Consider the following 15,756-nt stretch of genomic DNA (forward strand, 5'->3'; position numbering starts at 1 on the left):
TTCTGCTGCTGCCTCTGTGTGAGCACAGTTATTTAGGAAGCTTTACATAAAGATTTCCAAGATGGGGGGGGGGGGTTGCACTCTGCTGTGTACATCAAGTGGGACTGAAGGGATTCAGGGTTCGTTTTCAGCTTTTCACTGATATTCTTATTGAAATCTGTGACATATCACCTTTCTGTGCTTTTGTTTCTGCTGTTTTTAATCTGTGTGTGCCTTTTGCAGAACAGCCATTGGCTCTAACACTGCATACGCAGGACCAGAAAAAAAAACAGTGAGCTCATACCTTTATACAAGCCATTAAATCTGCCAACGGAGAGGCCAGAAGCCCAGCTCTACACTCCATGTGTGACGTGCTGTTTCCAGGAGGTAATACAATCAATTACTTAATTAATGAGGAACTTGCTTTGGTCCTGGTGACGAAGAGCAGCTCGCTCCATGCCAGAACCTCCACGTTTGTGGTACACACCACATCCCAGCTGCCCCACTTCTACCCCAGTGCTCTTCCTACCCCCTCCAACACCCCCAAAACTTCTTTTTGCTGCAAGAACTCCCCCAAACATACACATACAAACATGTACCTCATACATACCAGTACACACAGGACCCCCAGTAACCTCTCCCACTTACACCACTTCCCCCAACAAGCCCCCTCACACCAGTGCCTTCAAGTACCCCCTCTCCCCATATACCAGTCCCCCTAGAAACCACTCTGTCCACACCCCAGTCCCCTCTCTCCCTACACAACAGTACCTTCCATACACCAGTGCCCCCAGTATCCCCTCTCCCCATATACCAGTCCACCTAGAAACCCTCTCCTCGCACATCAGTTCCCCCAGCACCTCCCTCTCCCCACCAGTTCCCCCAGTTGCCCTTCTCCCCACACCAGTCTCCGCTGTTCCCTCTCCCCACACACACACCAGTCCTCCCACTGCCCCTTTCCCCACACACCGGTGACCCCAGTCCTTGTCTCCCCACATCAATCCCTTCAGTCCCCCCCTCCCTACACACTCATCCCCCCAGAGCATCTCTCTCCATACACCAGTGACCCCACTCCTCCAACTCCCCACACACAGCAGCAACCCCAGATTCCTCTTCCCACATCAACCCCTTCAGTGCCCCCTTCCCCACAGACCAGTCCTCCCAGTCCCCTTCTCTCCCCACACACACCAGTTACCCCAGTCTCCCTCTCCCCACACAAACCAGCCCCTTTAGCATCCCTTTTCCCCACACACCATCTGTCCAGTACCCCTCTCACCCCATACCAGTGACCCCAGACCCCTCACTCCCCACATCAATCCCTTCAATGCCCCCTTCCCCACATATCAGTGACCCCAGTCCCCCTCTCACCCCACACCACTGACCCCAATCCCCTCTCTCCCCACACCACTGACCCCCCGTACACCACTCCTCCCTTTTCCCATACCAGTACCTCCAGTATCCCCTTCTCCCCACACATCAGTACCCCTTACCCCTCCTCTTCCCACTTCAGTACCATTTATACACCAGTGACTCTTCTCCCCACACACCAGTTTGTCCAGTACCCCTCTAACCCCACACCAGTGACCCCAGACCCCTCACTCCCCACATCAATCCCTTCAGTGCCCCCTTCCCCACATATCAGTGACCCCAGTCCCCCCCTCCACACACCAGTCTCTCCAGTACCCCCTCTCACCCCACACCACTGACCCCAATCCCCTCTCTCCCCACACCACTGACCCCCCCATACACCACTCTTCCCTTTTCCCACACCAGTACCTCCAGTACCCCCTTCTCCCCACACATCAGTACCCCTTACCCCTCCTCTCCCCACATCACTACCATTTATACACCAGTGACCCCAGTACTCCCTCTCACCCCCCACCACTGACCCCAGTCCCTTCTCCCTGACCCCACACACACCAGTCCCCACAGTAACAACTCTCCCCCCACATCAGTACCCCCCTATACACCAGCCCTCCCTCTCCCCATTCCAGTACCCCCTTCACCCCATACACACCAGTGCCCCCCTTTTCTCCTCCCCCCGCACTACGTCTCCCAGCGTCCCCCGGTGCGTTGCGGGGCGGAGCGTGGGGCGGTTCCTGGGCGGACCGCTGAACACCGGATCGTCCCCGGCGCTTTTGGGGCTATGGCGATCCCCGGGGGCAGCGGCTCGCTGCGGGGTGACATCAGTGCGTGGGGCCGGGGGAGCAGGGATGGGCTGTGTGGAGGGGAGGAAAGAGGGCGGTTGTTTTGTGTTTTGGGGAGGATTTGGGGTCAGGGAAGGGAGGGGAGCGATGGGGCCCTGATTAACCGTCCTATGGGAGATACTGTACTGCTGGTGGGGCGAGAGGTGATGGCCTTAAGATGTGCCAGGGAAGCACAGGTTGGGTATTAAAGGCAGTTTATTCTCTGAAAGAGGGGTCAGGGGTTGGAACAGGCTGCCCAGGGAGGCGGGGGGATGAGGAGGGGAGGAGGGGGTGGTGTCACCATCCCTGGAGGTGTTGAAAGATCGTGGAGATGTGGCACTGGAGGCATGGGTTGATGGTTGGATTGGGTGATCTTAGTGGTCCTTCCAACCCTAACGATTCTATGAGCCTTTAACTCCACGTGGGAAAGATTTGGATTTGATGGGTGGACCCTTTGGTGGTGATGGGGTTGTGCTCAGAGAGTGGTGGTCAACGCTGCGGTGTCCAGATGGAGATCAGTGTCGTGTGTTGTCCTTCAGGGGTCAGTGCTGGGACTGGGGCTCCTTAATATCTTCATCAAGGACATCAGTGGTGCCATCAGGTGCACCCTCAGCAAGATTGCAGATGACACCAAGCTGTGTTGTGCAGTCAACATGCCTGAGGGATGGGATGGCATCCAGAGAGACCCAGACAGCTCAAGGAGTGCACCCGGGAGAACCTCGTGAGGTTCAATAAATCCAAGTGCAAGGTCTTCCTAAATCTCCCCAAGAAACAGGCAGAATATGCCAAGAGGGAGAGATTTAGAAGAGAGATAAGGGGAAAAAAAAGTATTTTACAGGAACGGTAGTAAAGCACTGGAACAGGTTGCCCAGAGAGTAGGTGGATGCTCCATCCATCCATCAAGGTCAGGGTGGATGGGGCTCTGAGCACCTGATGGAGCTGCAGGTGTCCATGGTCATTGCAGAGCAGTTGGACTGGATGGCCTTGAAGGGTCGTTTCCCACTCAAACATTTCTATGAAATCATCCTCAAAATTGTGTAAACTGAGGCTTCTGCTCATCTCTGCCCTTTCTCTCCCATTCCACAGCTGTGAGTGCTTGCCTTGAAACAGGTTCTACAGAAAGGTAGTTTGGGAGGAGCTGTAGTTTTAAGGTGTCATTTGCCAATTGTTGTTGTCATTGACCTGAAAGCCAGCAGCACCAGACTGCTCCTATAAACCCTGCTTTGGCAGAACACTGAGGCATGTGCCTTTGTAGAGAGGACAAGCTTACCTGACTGAAGGAAGTGTGAAAATAGGTGGGACTGTGCTTTTCCCATCGTTGACATCCCATTTCCAGTGATTTTAGATGGAGACAGGAAGGACATTGCTCCTAGTGCTGGTTAGGTGTGAACACCATGGGGTGAATCTAAACCTGCTGGAGGGTTTGTTTGTGGAGGAAAGCTTCAAGCAAATACTGGAAGGGAATGCAGCATTATGAGCAGCCCAATGGAGAGCCCCCAGTGCAAAGCATTGCATGCTGGATTGGGGATACAGTAAGAAATAAGTTTTTTATTCCCATTTCTTTCTTCTTAGGGGTGTGAAACTATATAATCTTTAAGGTCTTTTCCAAGCCAAGCCAATCTGTGTTTGTGAATCTACGAGCCTGTTTTCCCATTCCAGCAGAGCTGCTTTTCTCCAGCGCAGTATCTCCCCTGCACGTGGATTTAAAAATAATAATAATAATAAATCATTTATCTTTTTTTTCCTCTGTAGGCTTCTGGGTTGATCGAACCCCGGTTCACGAAGCAGCCAGGCAGGGAGAAATCCTTCAGCTGCAGCAGCTGATAGAGAACGGAGCCTGCGTCAACGCCGTCACCTACGACTCCATCACTCCCCTGCACGAGGCGAGCCTGCGAGGGCAAACGCAGTGTGTCAAACTCCTCTTGGCTGCAGGGGCCCAAGTGAGTGCTCAGTTGTGATCCACGTGGAAACCAAGCCACCATGCTGTAGATGGGTACTTGCTGCACTTGATGATCTTTATAGATCTCTTCCAGCTTGGGTTGTTCTGTGATTCCGTGGTCTGTGCTGTAGCTATAGTGCTGTTGCTACGCTCTCGTCTTGCACTGAGGTCAAGAGGAGCCCCAAGTACTGTTGTAAGATGATGTCCACAGAATTGTAGAATCATTTGAGTTTGAAAGGACCCTTAAAGATTATCCAGTCCAACTCTCCTGCAGTAAGCAAGGCCACCTACAGCTCAATCAGAGCTCAGAGCCAGGTTTTGTCCTAACCTAAAAAAACAATGCCTCAAAGTCCACTTTGTTTTGATGTCTGATTTTATTTCTGGGGTCTGGATTCACTCCATCTGGCTCTGAACATTTTGTTAGTATGTTAAGAATTGTGAATGCTCTCTCCCTGGTAGCATTCAAAGCCAAGCTGGGTGGAACTTTAGGCAACCTGGTCGAAGAGAGACTTTGAGCAACCTGATCTAAGAGGGAGGTGTCCCTGCCTATAGCAGGGGAGCTGAAACTTAGTTTTAAAGGACCCTTCCAAATGAAAACATCCTGTGATCTCTGTGAAGAGGCAGCCTGAGTCATCCTGGGCTTTCCTGATAGTCAGCAAAGGGAGGCACACCTCTTCAGAGGGTATTGGAACTTGTGAGAGATTTAAACAACCTCCTGGAGATTGTTCTCTCCCCCACTCTCCACGCTGACTATTGGCAGAGCCTGGGGTAATCTAATTGAGATGACTCAAGTACCTAAAGCCAGCTGGGATGAGTCAGGGTTCAGAGAGCTGGTGGATGGCCCGTCATTGGAGATGCTGAAGGTCAGGCTGGATGGGGTTCTGAGCACCTCATCGAGCTGTAGGTGTCCCTGTTCATTGCAGGGAAGTTGGACTAGGTGACCTTTCAGGGTTCCTTCCAACTCAAACGATTCTGTGGTCATAAGGCTAAGAGTGGAGCGGGGAACATGATTGGATTTAGGCTTATTCTTAAGTTTCTTCTCTTCTTACTTTAGTTTTATTACACAGAGAAGAATCTGCTGAAACAGTCTTCAGTGGATTGTGACATCTCACACGCTGAGGTTGGCTGTCCTCAGAGTGAACCTGGTGAAACTGATCACATGTGTGTGTGCTGTGCTCCTCATTGCATATTCAGCCCATCACAAAGCAGGACTTTGCACTGGCACAGACAAGGAGTACTTGTACATCGTGCTGTGCTGGCTCAGCTGCAGCACTGGTAATGTTCAACAGGAGAGCAACAGGGAAGCATTAGGAGAGAGGGAGCACCCTAAACTGTGGTGGCTATTTTTTACATCCCTGGAAGTGTTCAGGATGTCCCTGGGCTGCCTGATCTATTGGCTAGGAACCCTGTGCATGGCAGGAGGTTGGAGCTTGATGGTCTTCTTCAACTCTTTGGAAGGGTAGATAACAGCAGGACAAGGGGAAATGGTTTGAAATTGAAGGAGGGGAGATTTAGGTTGAATGTCAGGGGGAAATTCTTCACAAAGAGAGCGGTGAGGTGCTGGAACAGCTGCCCAGAGAGGCTGTGATGCCCCATCCATCCCTGGAGGTGTTCAATGCCAGGTTGGATGGGGCCTTGGGCAGCCTGGTCTGGTATTAAATGGAGAGGTTGGTGGCCCTGCATGTGGCAGTGGGGTTGGAGATTCATGATCCTTGAGGTCCCTTCCAGCCCTGGCCATTCTGTGATGATTCTATGATATGATGACTCTTCCAACCTAAGCCATTCTATGATTCTGTGATGTTAACACACCCTGGGTGTGATAGAAACAGCACCAGCCAGGATGCTGGGAGTGTCAACAGCTATTTCCTGAGCTCAGGATAGTGCTAGGGGTAATAACATTAAAAATGTAGTCAAGAGGATGCTCCTCCACAGCAGCTCACGTAAGGTGAGCATGTAACATTTGCCCAGGGAGGCTGTGGATGCCCCATCCCTGGAAGCATTCAAGGCCAGGCTGGATGTGGCTCTGAGCAGCCTGGTCTGGTGGTTGGTGACCCTGCACACAGCAGGGGGGTTGAAACTGGATGATGATTGCAGTCCTTTTCAACCCAGGCCATTCTATGATTCTATGATTTCTTCTTCCTTGGAGGTGGATGCCAGGAATATTGATGGCAGCACTCCACTCTGTGACGCCTGTGCCTCAGGGAGCATTGAGTGTGTGAAAGTGCTGCTCTCCCATGGTGCCAAAGTGAACCCTCCCCTGTACACAGCATCCCCTCTTCATGAAGCCTGCATGAACGGTAAGCTGGCGTGGTCTTATCCTTGCACAGTTATTTGCAGCTTGGAAAATGAACTCAGAATGCAAAGCACAGTGGTGCTGGGGGAATAAAGCAGCCCCTTGTGTTGGGTGCTTTCATCCCACGTGATGGGCAGGGGATCAGATCTTAGGCAGATAAAACACCATCTTCTCAAGAGAGGAAAACTGCAGCAGCCATTGTAAATTGTCAGCTCCTGCTTCATTTTCTCCTGTTGAGCCTTTTTCCTAAGACTGTGCTGTTGAGTGCCTTAAGTCACATGGAAAAATGAAGGCTGTTGTGGTCTCGAAGGTGATCTCATCCACCCTGGGCTAATTCAGCCATGCAACCAATTCTGCAAACCACAGGCTGCTTAGTGCCAGCCCTCGGAATCACGTTGGTTTGATCATTAGCTCTAGCTTAATGCTGTGCAGATGTAGCTGTTTCTTGTGCCCTGTTCTCAGCCTCTGTCCTATGGTATAGCATATGGCTCACAAGTGTTTCTATTTTGCACCCATCGCCTCAAATATTAAACAAGCTGCTCGTGCCTCAAGCTGATCTCATCTATTTGAGCTGGATTCTTCCTTTTGACTCAGATCTTCTATTTCTAAAGGCAGCTCAGATTGTGTGCAACTCCTCATAGACGTCGGTGCCAACTTGGAGGCTCACGACTGCCATTTTGGGACACCCCTACACGTGGCCTGTGCCCGGGAGCATCTGGACTGTGTGAAGTTGCTGCTTAAGGCAGGTAGGGCAGCTGTGGGGTTTGTTTTGGGCTGACTGTGTGCAGCATTTCCCTTTTGGTGCTCCACTATGACGCTCTTGCCCAAGAGCTTATTCATTCCCAGCATGGCAAAGATGGTAAAGGAGGAAAGTTTGGCATTCAGTCGGGCAAAGCTTCATTCCATTCTCCTTTTTTCAATGAAAATCAGCACCCCTGTAGCCCCCTGGAACAACATTTCAGTGATAGCAGCTAGAATACACACTTTCAGTTTTGTTGACACAGTCGTATGGCCTTGCATAAATCTTAGAGAGAGATGTCAGGGTTTGATGTTGTGCAAGAAAGCAGAGATGAGGTCACCTCATGCCTCTGGGAGATCTGCTTAGTGTTATACCTAGGTGAGTTTGCTGGATTTCAAGTCAGCATTACACAACTCCAGATTTCATCTTCCACTTTTCATGCTGCTCACTTGGAACTGGGCTTCTCGTATTTGCCTGTGCTCACCATGAAGTGATTTGACCCAGGGAGGATTTGGCTTTTTCAGTGTTAGTTGTCTAGAACTTCTGTAGCTAAGCCAATCTGTTTTCTATCCCTCCAGCTCCTTGTTTTGGGCACCCACCTTCAGATTGGACTGACTGATTCCCCAGAAAAGACTTGATCCTGCAGTAGTGTCTGATGGCAAGCTTCTACATCCAGTGCTTAACAAGGACATCACTGTTTGTGTGTGAGCACTCCACTGGGGTGACTGGGAATGGCTTCAGGCAGCATAGGTTCAGGAAGCACTTTTGAACTTCACACTTAGCAGCTTATTTACTCAGTAACATTGACTAAAATCCTTTCTCTACAAAGAAAACGAAGCCAGAGAAGAAAACTCACGCACTGGCAGCACTGAGAACTTGTTCAGCAGTATGGTTTCCTGTTTGTAGTGTTTGGTTTGGATCTCTTTCTAGCCACTCATACTTGTGTTAATAGGATTTTGTTCCCTACTTAAAACCACTCCTTAACGTTTGGGTCAAATGAGGCTTTCATACACAGGTTTGTTTTCCTTTCTGGTCTCAGGGGCGAATGTGAATGCTGCTAAACTCCATGAGACAGCCCTCCACCATGCAGCAAAAGTGAAGAACGTGGATCTGGTTGAGATGCTGATTGAGTTTGGAGGAAATATCTACGCAAGAGACAACAGAGGAAAGAAGCCATCAGATTACACCCTGAGAAGCAGTCCCACAGCAAAATGCTTTGAGTACTATGAAAGTGAGTGAAATGTGATCCCTTGCCCTGGGAATTCAGTGGCTGCCAGTGCTATTGCACTAAAAGTACAAGGTTTTGCACTTGGGCTGGAGGAATCCCAGGCATCCCTACAGACTGGGAGGAGCAGTCCTTGAGAGAAGCCCTGCAGAGAAGGACCTGGGGGTCCTGGTAGGTGGAAAACTGAACGTGAGCCAGCAGTGTGCTCTTACAGCTTGGAAAGCAAATGGTGTCCTGGGCTCCATCAGCAGAGGGGTGGCAGCAGGGACAGGAGGGGATTGTCCCTCTCTGCTCTGCCCTCGTGATGCCCCATCTGCAGCACCGCGTCCAGGTGTGGGGCCTCCAGTGCAAGAAAGACAGGGAGCTGTTGGAGAGGGGCCAGAGGAGCCCCAGAGATGAGCAGAGGGCTGCAGCACGTCCTGCAAAGACAGGCTGAGGGAGCTGGGCTTGTTGAGCATGGAGAAGAGGAGGCTGTGGGGTGACCTCAGTGCAGCCTGCAGGACCTGAAGGGAGCCTACAAACAGGAGGGGAGTCAACTCTTTACGAGATAACAACAGGACAAGAGGAAATGGTTTGAAGTTGAAGGAGGGAAGATTTAGGTTGGATATCAGGGGCAAGTTCTTTACAGAGAGTGGTGAGGAGCTTTGGAACAGGCTGCCCAGAGAGGCTGTGGATGCAATCCTGTTTGTAGTGAGCACCTTAAGACTGATGATTCTCTTATAGGAGTCTCTCTGAATTGCTCTCAGGTTGCAGCAAAGCGTGCTGTTCTGGCTGCAGCTGATCTGGGTAAAGAGGCTGAGCTCTACAGTGCCATAAATAATTGTTATACCTTGTTAGAGTTTACTGCCCTGACAACTCAGCTGGCAGAACTGCCTGTCTAGCTGCTTTTTAACACATATTGTTGTAACAGTACTGTGACAACTCTAATAGTATTATTTTTTTGCAGCTTGCATCATTAAATTCAGGACAGATGGTGATCTTGGATGCTGCTGGTTATTGAGGATGTGATTGTAGGGACAGCAGCTGCTTAGCTCCATCCAGAGCAAAATGCCTGATCATAACCATGCACGTGCATGCAGGCATCGACGTCTGGGGTGGAGGCTGCAGATTGGGGCTGTCTGAAAGGGGATCAAACACTTTATTGGAGCTCTGAGCAGAGCAAGCAGTCGATGTAGCCCTCAGGTGGAGAAGCAAAGCAGTAAAGCAGTGCTGGAAGTAGGTTTTATTCCTACGTGTGCCATTGCTGAGGCTCAGTGCAATCTGAGTCTTGAATGGCACCTGTGGACCACAGCAGATGATTCAGTGCATGCACAGATGGACACTCAGCCATCTGCTGAGCTGCAGCATTAACTTTGTGTCCTCTTTTCTCCGTTTAGAAACACCTCTGAGTCTGTCACAGCTCTGCAGAGTAACGGTGAGGAGGGCTGCTGGGCAGCGAGCGCTGGAGAAGATTGCCAAACTCAACATCCCTCAGAGGTTAATCCAGTACCTGTCCTACAACTGACAGGCACCAAGGTGGCTGGGAAGGACACTGATTGCACAACATGAAGTATCCATCTCTTTCTCTTCTACCTCCCCACAAGAAATGAGTTTTAATTTAAGCAAACTGGTGTAAATAGTATTTATGAGGCAGCGCTTCCCATCCCTTCCTCTTCTCTGTGAGGAATTGTTTGAGCACAGACAACCTTAGGCAAGGTGTAGTGCTGCTCTGGAGCTGCAGCCTCTCCCAGGGTGTTCTGTTTGCCTGTCGCTGCATTTCAGGATGTAGTGCTTGCTCTGTGCATGGGATTTATCTTGCCTAATTTTAGCTGTCTCCAACCTAAACACATCTCTGTACGATCCAGCCAGACTCCCTTTGCAGGCAGTGGAGAGAAATAGATACTTCCAGAGCATGATTCATCCCTCCTGTTTTAGATGCCTGTGTTTGGATGATACACAGCTTCTTTGGGACACCTGTTCCCACTGCCTGCAAAGGGATTTGGAGGTGATACTCTGCTTATGGATGTGCATGTCTCTGAACTGGGAACACTGGAGCCCACCTTTCTGTTAATAACTGGAGTGATAACTGTCAATGCCAAGTAACAAGTCCTGAGTGACCTGTGTGCTCCAGCTGGAGGCAAATTAAGTCCCCAGTCCTTGCTGAAGGTGAGCCAGCTTGTACTGTCGTGTTCCTATAGGATGTCTTTATGTCTCCCCTTGAAGCCCAAGCAGGAGACAGGTCTGTCTGCATGTCCCAGGAAGAGCTTCCTTCCAGACAGCTGGTCCCAAAGAATATTTTCCACTTTCACTGAGCCACTGCGACCTATTTGTTGCTTTGAAGTGCAATAAGAGGCAGATATGTTGCCCAGTGTTGCCCAAAGTACAGAACTCTGTATGGCAAGGGCACATCCCTTAAGCAGTGGTACACCTAATCCCTGTGGCATTGACCCACATGTGAGAGGCAATAGTAGGGCCCTGCCCTGGGATTTGGGATTTTTTACCCTTCTGAGTTTGTTTCTTGGTTCTGGAACCTCATGGAGGTTGGCAGCAGGAGTGCTGTGCTGCTGAGTGTTGTGCTCGAGTCTCTTGGCTCCAGCAGGTGCTTTGCAGCTTTGTACTTGGGTGATTTAAACCTCCAGGGTGACATTTATATAAGCAGAGCCAAAATTGTCATCTTCCTTCCAGATGAGACGTTCCATACCACAGGGTGAAAGGGATGGAGCTCTCTGGCAGCAGGTCCTTAGCGCTGTGATGAGAGCAAATTCCTCTTCTAAATAACAGTAAAGGTCAAGAAATCCTCTGGCTGACGTGGGATCAAGAGAACTCAGGGCTCTCAACATCCTTCATGCTGTGCAGGATGAATGGTAGCTTGCCTTCTGTCTGCAGCTACCATGACAGGGCAAAACAGCACGAGCACAGAGTTCAAGAGCTGAAATGGAACTGAATGCACTTTAATGGTGACCAACAAATTATTATTTTTTAGATTTTTTTTGGCTATGCTCATTGCCCCACAAACCCATTTGTTGCTTTTTTTTTTTTTTTCTTCTTTTTTTTTGGCAATGTGATACCGTGCAGAACTGGGACAGGAAACCTTCTGAGACTGTGCTTTTTATGGGATTATCTGTTTATTATTCTATCCAGAGTTTTATGTTTGCCACAGAAGAAATGTGAAGTTGCCAAGAAGCTCAGGGAAGCTCTGGAGTGGAGTTCACCCCTGTGGTTGTTAAGATAAAGGTTTTGTATTATATCTTTCAACACAAGCTTCCTCTGCCTCAAATGCTTGTCCTTACAGATAAATCTGTATTAGGAAAGCACCCACCTTTCAGTATTCTGGGATGAAAACCCTTCCTCTTGATTCCATCTCAGATCCTCACTGCTTTTTTAACGTAGCCTAAGCTGGTGAAATGGTGAGATGGTAAAATCCAAGCTTCCAGTGTACAAAAGGCTCCTGGAACAGCCAAGAATAAAATGACCGGTTCCTTTTTCTGTCATCTTCATTTTTTTCCTCCACAGTAAGTTTTTGTGAAGTTTGGTTTTAAGAGACCCTGATGATGGATGCAGACCTGAGACCACGGTGATGCTCTTAATCTTTTATCCATCCTATCCAGCCTTCAGTTCCTTAAATCCTGCAGGGATTTCTCAGCTGGCTGTGAGACATCTTCTGAGCCAATGCATTTTACAGCTCAAAGACAAAGTAAATGCAAGGTTAAACCAATGTAAAGTTTTGGCTTCTGTTAATATGTTGGACTGCAATTTTTGGGGGCAGTTCCTGCAGGAGTAACAGAGTCACCCTGGCTGCAAGTATAGATTTCCTAGACAGCTGGAAATCTCTGCAGCAACCCCAAATTAAAATGAAAATCAGAAGCTTTGAAGGTAGTGTTGCCCTAAAATGGGCATCTAAGCTAGATGAGAGGGGTAACGTTTATATTGCAGTCTGTTCTGACCTACAAATTGCCATCCTCAGTGCTCTGCTTTTGCTGATCCATCCCCAGAGCATTGCTGCACAGCTCTGCTTGATGTGAGACACATGTGGACGACTTGGAATCACCCACAAGACTTCATGGAGAGCATAGATGTGGCACACTGTCCCATCAAGTTGTCCTGCTGTCTCATGTAGCATCACACTGCAGGTAATGAATTGCCAGCTGCTCTGGGAGCTGTGATGATGCTTTTAACCCTCTTTGGCAGCAGCAGTGTAAGGGGCTTGGATGGGCTCCTCTGGTTATTTTTGCACTGTTTCTCTTACATGTCTAAGAAAGAAGGGCCCAAGGTGGCCTTATGTGCTGCAAGCTGTATGCATCTCATCTGTGTGACTTAGAATCATTAAGGTTGGAGAAGACAGCTAAGATAATCAAATCCAACCATCAACCCATCTCCTCCATGCCACATGTCCCTCCGTGCCACATCTGCTCTTCTCTTGCTCTTCCCAACTGGCAGGACCAACAGGGGCTGGAAAACTTGGACTGTCCCCAAACCTTAATTTACACTGAGTTTATAGGGACTGGCCAGTGCTGCTTTCGGTACCTATGGGTTGGCAAAGAGTTTGGGGAGTGCTGAAAAGGAAGGAGGTGGTCTGAATCTCAGTTCTATGCAACTCCTCAGCTGGCTCTGCTGGGGCTACACCCTTTGCTTTTATTTTTATGTCAGTTCTGGCTGCAATTTGAGTTCTTTCACTCTTTAATCTGAATGTCAAATCAAGGCTTGAACCCAACGCAAACAAACCCAAACACTCCAGGTCTGTGCTGCTTTCAGCCATGCCCTTCCTGGGCTCCCAGAGCCAAGGAAGAACCCAAGCCCCAAACTGCACCTCCAGTTTACCATTTCAATCCTCTTCCTCTCTCCTGCGGGTTTCTCCTTCCTGCCTTCTACCTCTGTTACGCTTCCAGTGCTCCAAAATAACCCTGCTTCCACCCAATATTTGGAGGAGTCCAGGTGCAAACAGCACACTGCTGTTCCTGATGCTTGCTGCTTGCTCTCCAGCGGGGAACTCGATCGTAGCAGCTTCCCACCAACTTTATGAAGTTAATCCAGAAAAAACAAGGTGTGACTCAAGCTGGTGCCTTGGAAGAAAACCTTATGGCTCCAAAGAATTAACTCCTTGTACTGCACACAACCATTGCTTTGCCTGGAAGAAGTGGGGGGGATTCTTCTTCCTCCCCCTGCATGAATGAAGGAATTGTGCTCAGAGTTGCAGGGAAAACGTTGTAGATTCTCAGCTTAAAGAATCATAGAGTCATAGAATCACAGAATAGTTGAATGTCACTCTTGTAGATCATGGAGTCCATGGGTGGGGAATGGAAGAGCACAAACACAGTTTCTTCATTTTTTATTTAATGTCTTCAGGGCGCTTCACGCATTCAAAGCCCAAATCTCAGCAGCAGCAAACAAAGCCCTTCAGTGTCCTTTGGATGTGCATTGCACCATGCTCTAAGCAAGCACAGGCATGAAATATGCCTTCTACCTCTTCATTAAAAAAAAAATAAACACGACAGAATACTGAAGATCTCGAGCATTTAACCTGAGCTTTCTCACACCCAATTCATCACCTACCTCTGTCGTGTAAAGGGAAAAAGTGATTTTGCAGCTGCCTGCAAGAAGATGGCGCCTGTCCATAGGCATAAGCTGAGGTTTCCTGCACAGCCATTAAAATGCCTTCTAACGACGTAGTGATGGTAATGTTGAGTCATAGAATAGCTGGGGTTGGAAGGAGGGTGCACACGATCCCACCGTCTGTGTCACTGATAAAGATGAGCACAGATCCCAAGATGGACCCCTGGGGGACACCACTCGTCACCAGCTCCACCTGGACACGGAGACATTGACCACAGCCCTTTGGCTACGACCATCCAACCAGCTCTTTATCTGCCCTTCAAAACCAAATCTCTCCCGTTTGGAAATAAGGATGTGGTACAGGACCGTGTCAAAGGCCTTACACAAGTGTTTTGGAGGAGAAAAATGGGAAATGAGTGAAAGCTGTGCAAGCCTGGATGGCCCTCGTGTAATGGGCAAGGAGAGGACAGATGGGCCCTCCTGATGCCATGGGAAGAAAAGATGGAAAAAGCCCCAAATCTCCCCCTGTTCTGGAGGGCTCCCAGCATGGAGTGGTGGTGGTTGAGCTCACAGCATGATTTATTTCCCATTAAATGCTCCAATGGTGCAGGGATGGAGCCTGGAGCAGCACTGGTAGTGGCCACTTCCCCAACTCTTCTTTTTTGGCTACTTCTTTTTTGGCTGATAAAGCCAAATCCCAGCGTATTCCCTTGGTGCCTAACATGGGCGACATTCACCCTTGAAGTGGTGAAACTTCTTGTCCCCTCTTCAGGTCCCACATTCTCTTTCCTGATCCAACTTGTCCCATCTTCAGGTCCCATAAGGATAACACTTGGCTTAGGTTGGAAGGGACCTTAGAGATCATCAGGGATGTGGTTTAGTGGGCAAATATTGGTGGTAGGTGGATGGTTGGACTGGATAATCTAGGAGGTCTTTTCCAGCCTTGGTGTTTCTGTGATTCTATTCTATGAACTCAACCCAGTTCCTATGGGCACCCCTCTCCCTGCCAGCTTGGAGCTGCACAAAAGGGCTTTTCCCCACTTGTTAGCACTCCCATTTTCTACAACCTCCCTTTTCTGCAGCCTCATTCTTTCACATCCTCCTTTTTTCACGTCCTTTGGAAGTGCTCAGCACAGTTCCCCATTCCTTCTGCGCTGGAGATGGAGCTGCAGGGTTGTTCCTCACCATTTACTTGATGTGTTTTTACAGCCTCGTGGTTGAAACGTTATCTAAATGCCTCTATTGATAGAATGAATATCTGGGGGGAGTTTGGGTCTGATACAGCAGCATCAGAGCTGAAGCACCTCCCAACTCAGCTCCCTTGGTTGAAGATGCTGGGAGGTTTTGGGGTTGCTTATCTCCTAAAAACACCATTTTTGAGGAAAAAAAAAAAAAAAATCTAAACCCTGTAACGTTAGAAAAAAAATAATGTCCTAAATCCCATCATTTTAGAGAGAGAAAAAAAAAAAAGAGTCCCCCCCCATTTTAGAGATAAACTGTCCAGTGCCACACAGGATGCAGGAAAATGGGGACACAGTGAAGAGGGGTGCTGGGCTGTCAGCCCCTCACCACTGCAGGGAGTCCCTATGGGATTTTTGGGGAAGAGGTGACACTCAGCTCATGTCAGGGCAGGAATGAGATCCCTCAATTCCCCAGGTCCTATTCCACGGGGTCCTCCATTGTAGGTGGCCCATCCGAGATGAACCCCTGGGTCTTACCCAGCTGATCCCTCAAGCTCCATCGCATGTCATTCCCCATTTGCCACCCCATATGAACCCCAGGATCCTATCTTAAGCAATCCCATAAGCCCCGTCCTGGAGGATACCCCAGGTCCCATCCCAGCTGTACCACTCCAAGTAATCAGCC

The 15,756-nt window shown here is 49.3% G+C and overlaps 1 protein-coding gene across 2 annotated transcripts; it reads left to right on the forward strand.

Annotated features, from left to right (window-relative positions):
* The first annotated feature begins 2,083 nt into the window (after positions 1-2,083).
* ASB13 (ankyrin repeat and SOCS box containing 13) lies at positions 2,084-9,967 on the forward strand. 2 transcript variants are annotated; one of them, XM_042872922.1, is made up of 6 exons: positions 2,084-2,168; positions 3,918-4,105; positions 6,251-6,401; positions 7,009-7,143; positions 8,176-8,367; positions 9,738-9,967. In XM_042872922.1, exons 1-6 carry the CDS (start codon positions 2,126-2,128, stop codon positions 9,863-9,865), a joined length of 837 nt encoding a protein of 278 aa, XP_042728856.1. In that variant the 5' UTR covers positions 2,084-2,125; the 3' UTR covers positions 9,866-9,967. The 2 variants fall into 2 exon arrangements, with proteins under 2 accessions (XP_042728856.1, XP_042728857.1); XM_042872923.1 differs by lacking the exon at positions 2,084-2,168 and adding an exon at positions 3,114-3,697.
* The last annotated feature ends 5,789 nt before the right edge of the window (positions 9,968-15,756 follow it).

Source organism: Lagopus leucura, unplaced genomic scaffold (genome assembly GCF_019238085.1).
Source record: "Lagopus leucura isolate 7727_CA_CO unplaced genomic scaffold, USGS_WTPT01 Super-Scaffold_100008, whole genome shotgun sequence".
NCBI lineage: Eukaryota > Metazoa > Chordata > Aves > Galliformes > Phasianidae > Lagopus > Lagopus leucura.

Excerpts from the sequence above, each read along its gene's own strand:
- ASB13 (XM_042872922.1), top strand. The coding sequence starts at position 2,126 with ATGGCGATCCCCGGGGGCAGCGGCTCGCTGCGGGGTGACATCA. Across the intron at positions 4,106-6,250 it reads TCTTGGCTGCAGGGGCCCAA|GTGGATGCCAGGAATATTGA; the intron begins GTGAGTGCTCAG and ends TCTTCCTTGGAG. Across the intron at positions 8,368-9,737 it reads ATGCTTTGAGTACTATGAAA|AAACACCTCTGAGTCTGTCA; the intron begins GTGAGTGAAATG and ends TTCTCCGTTTAG.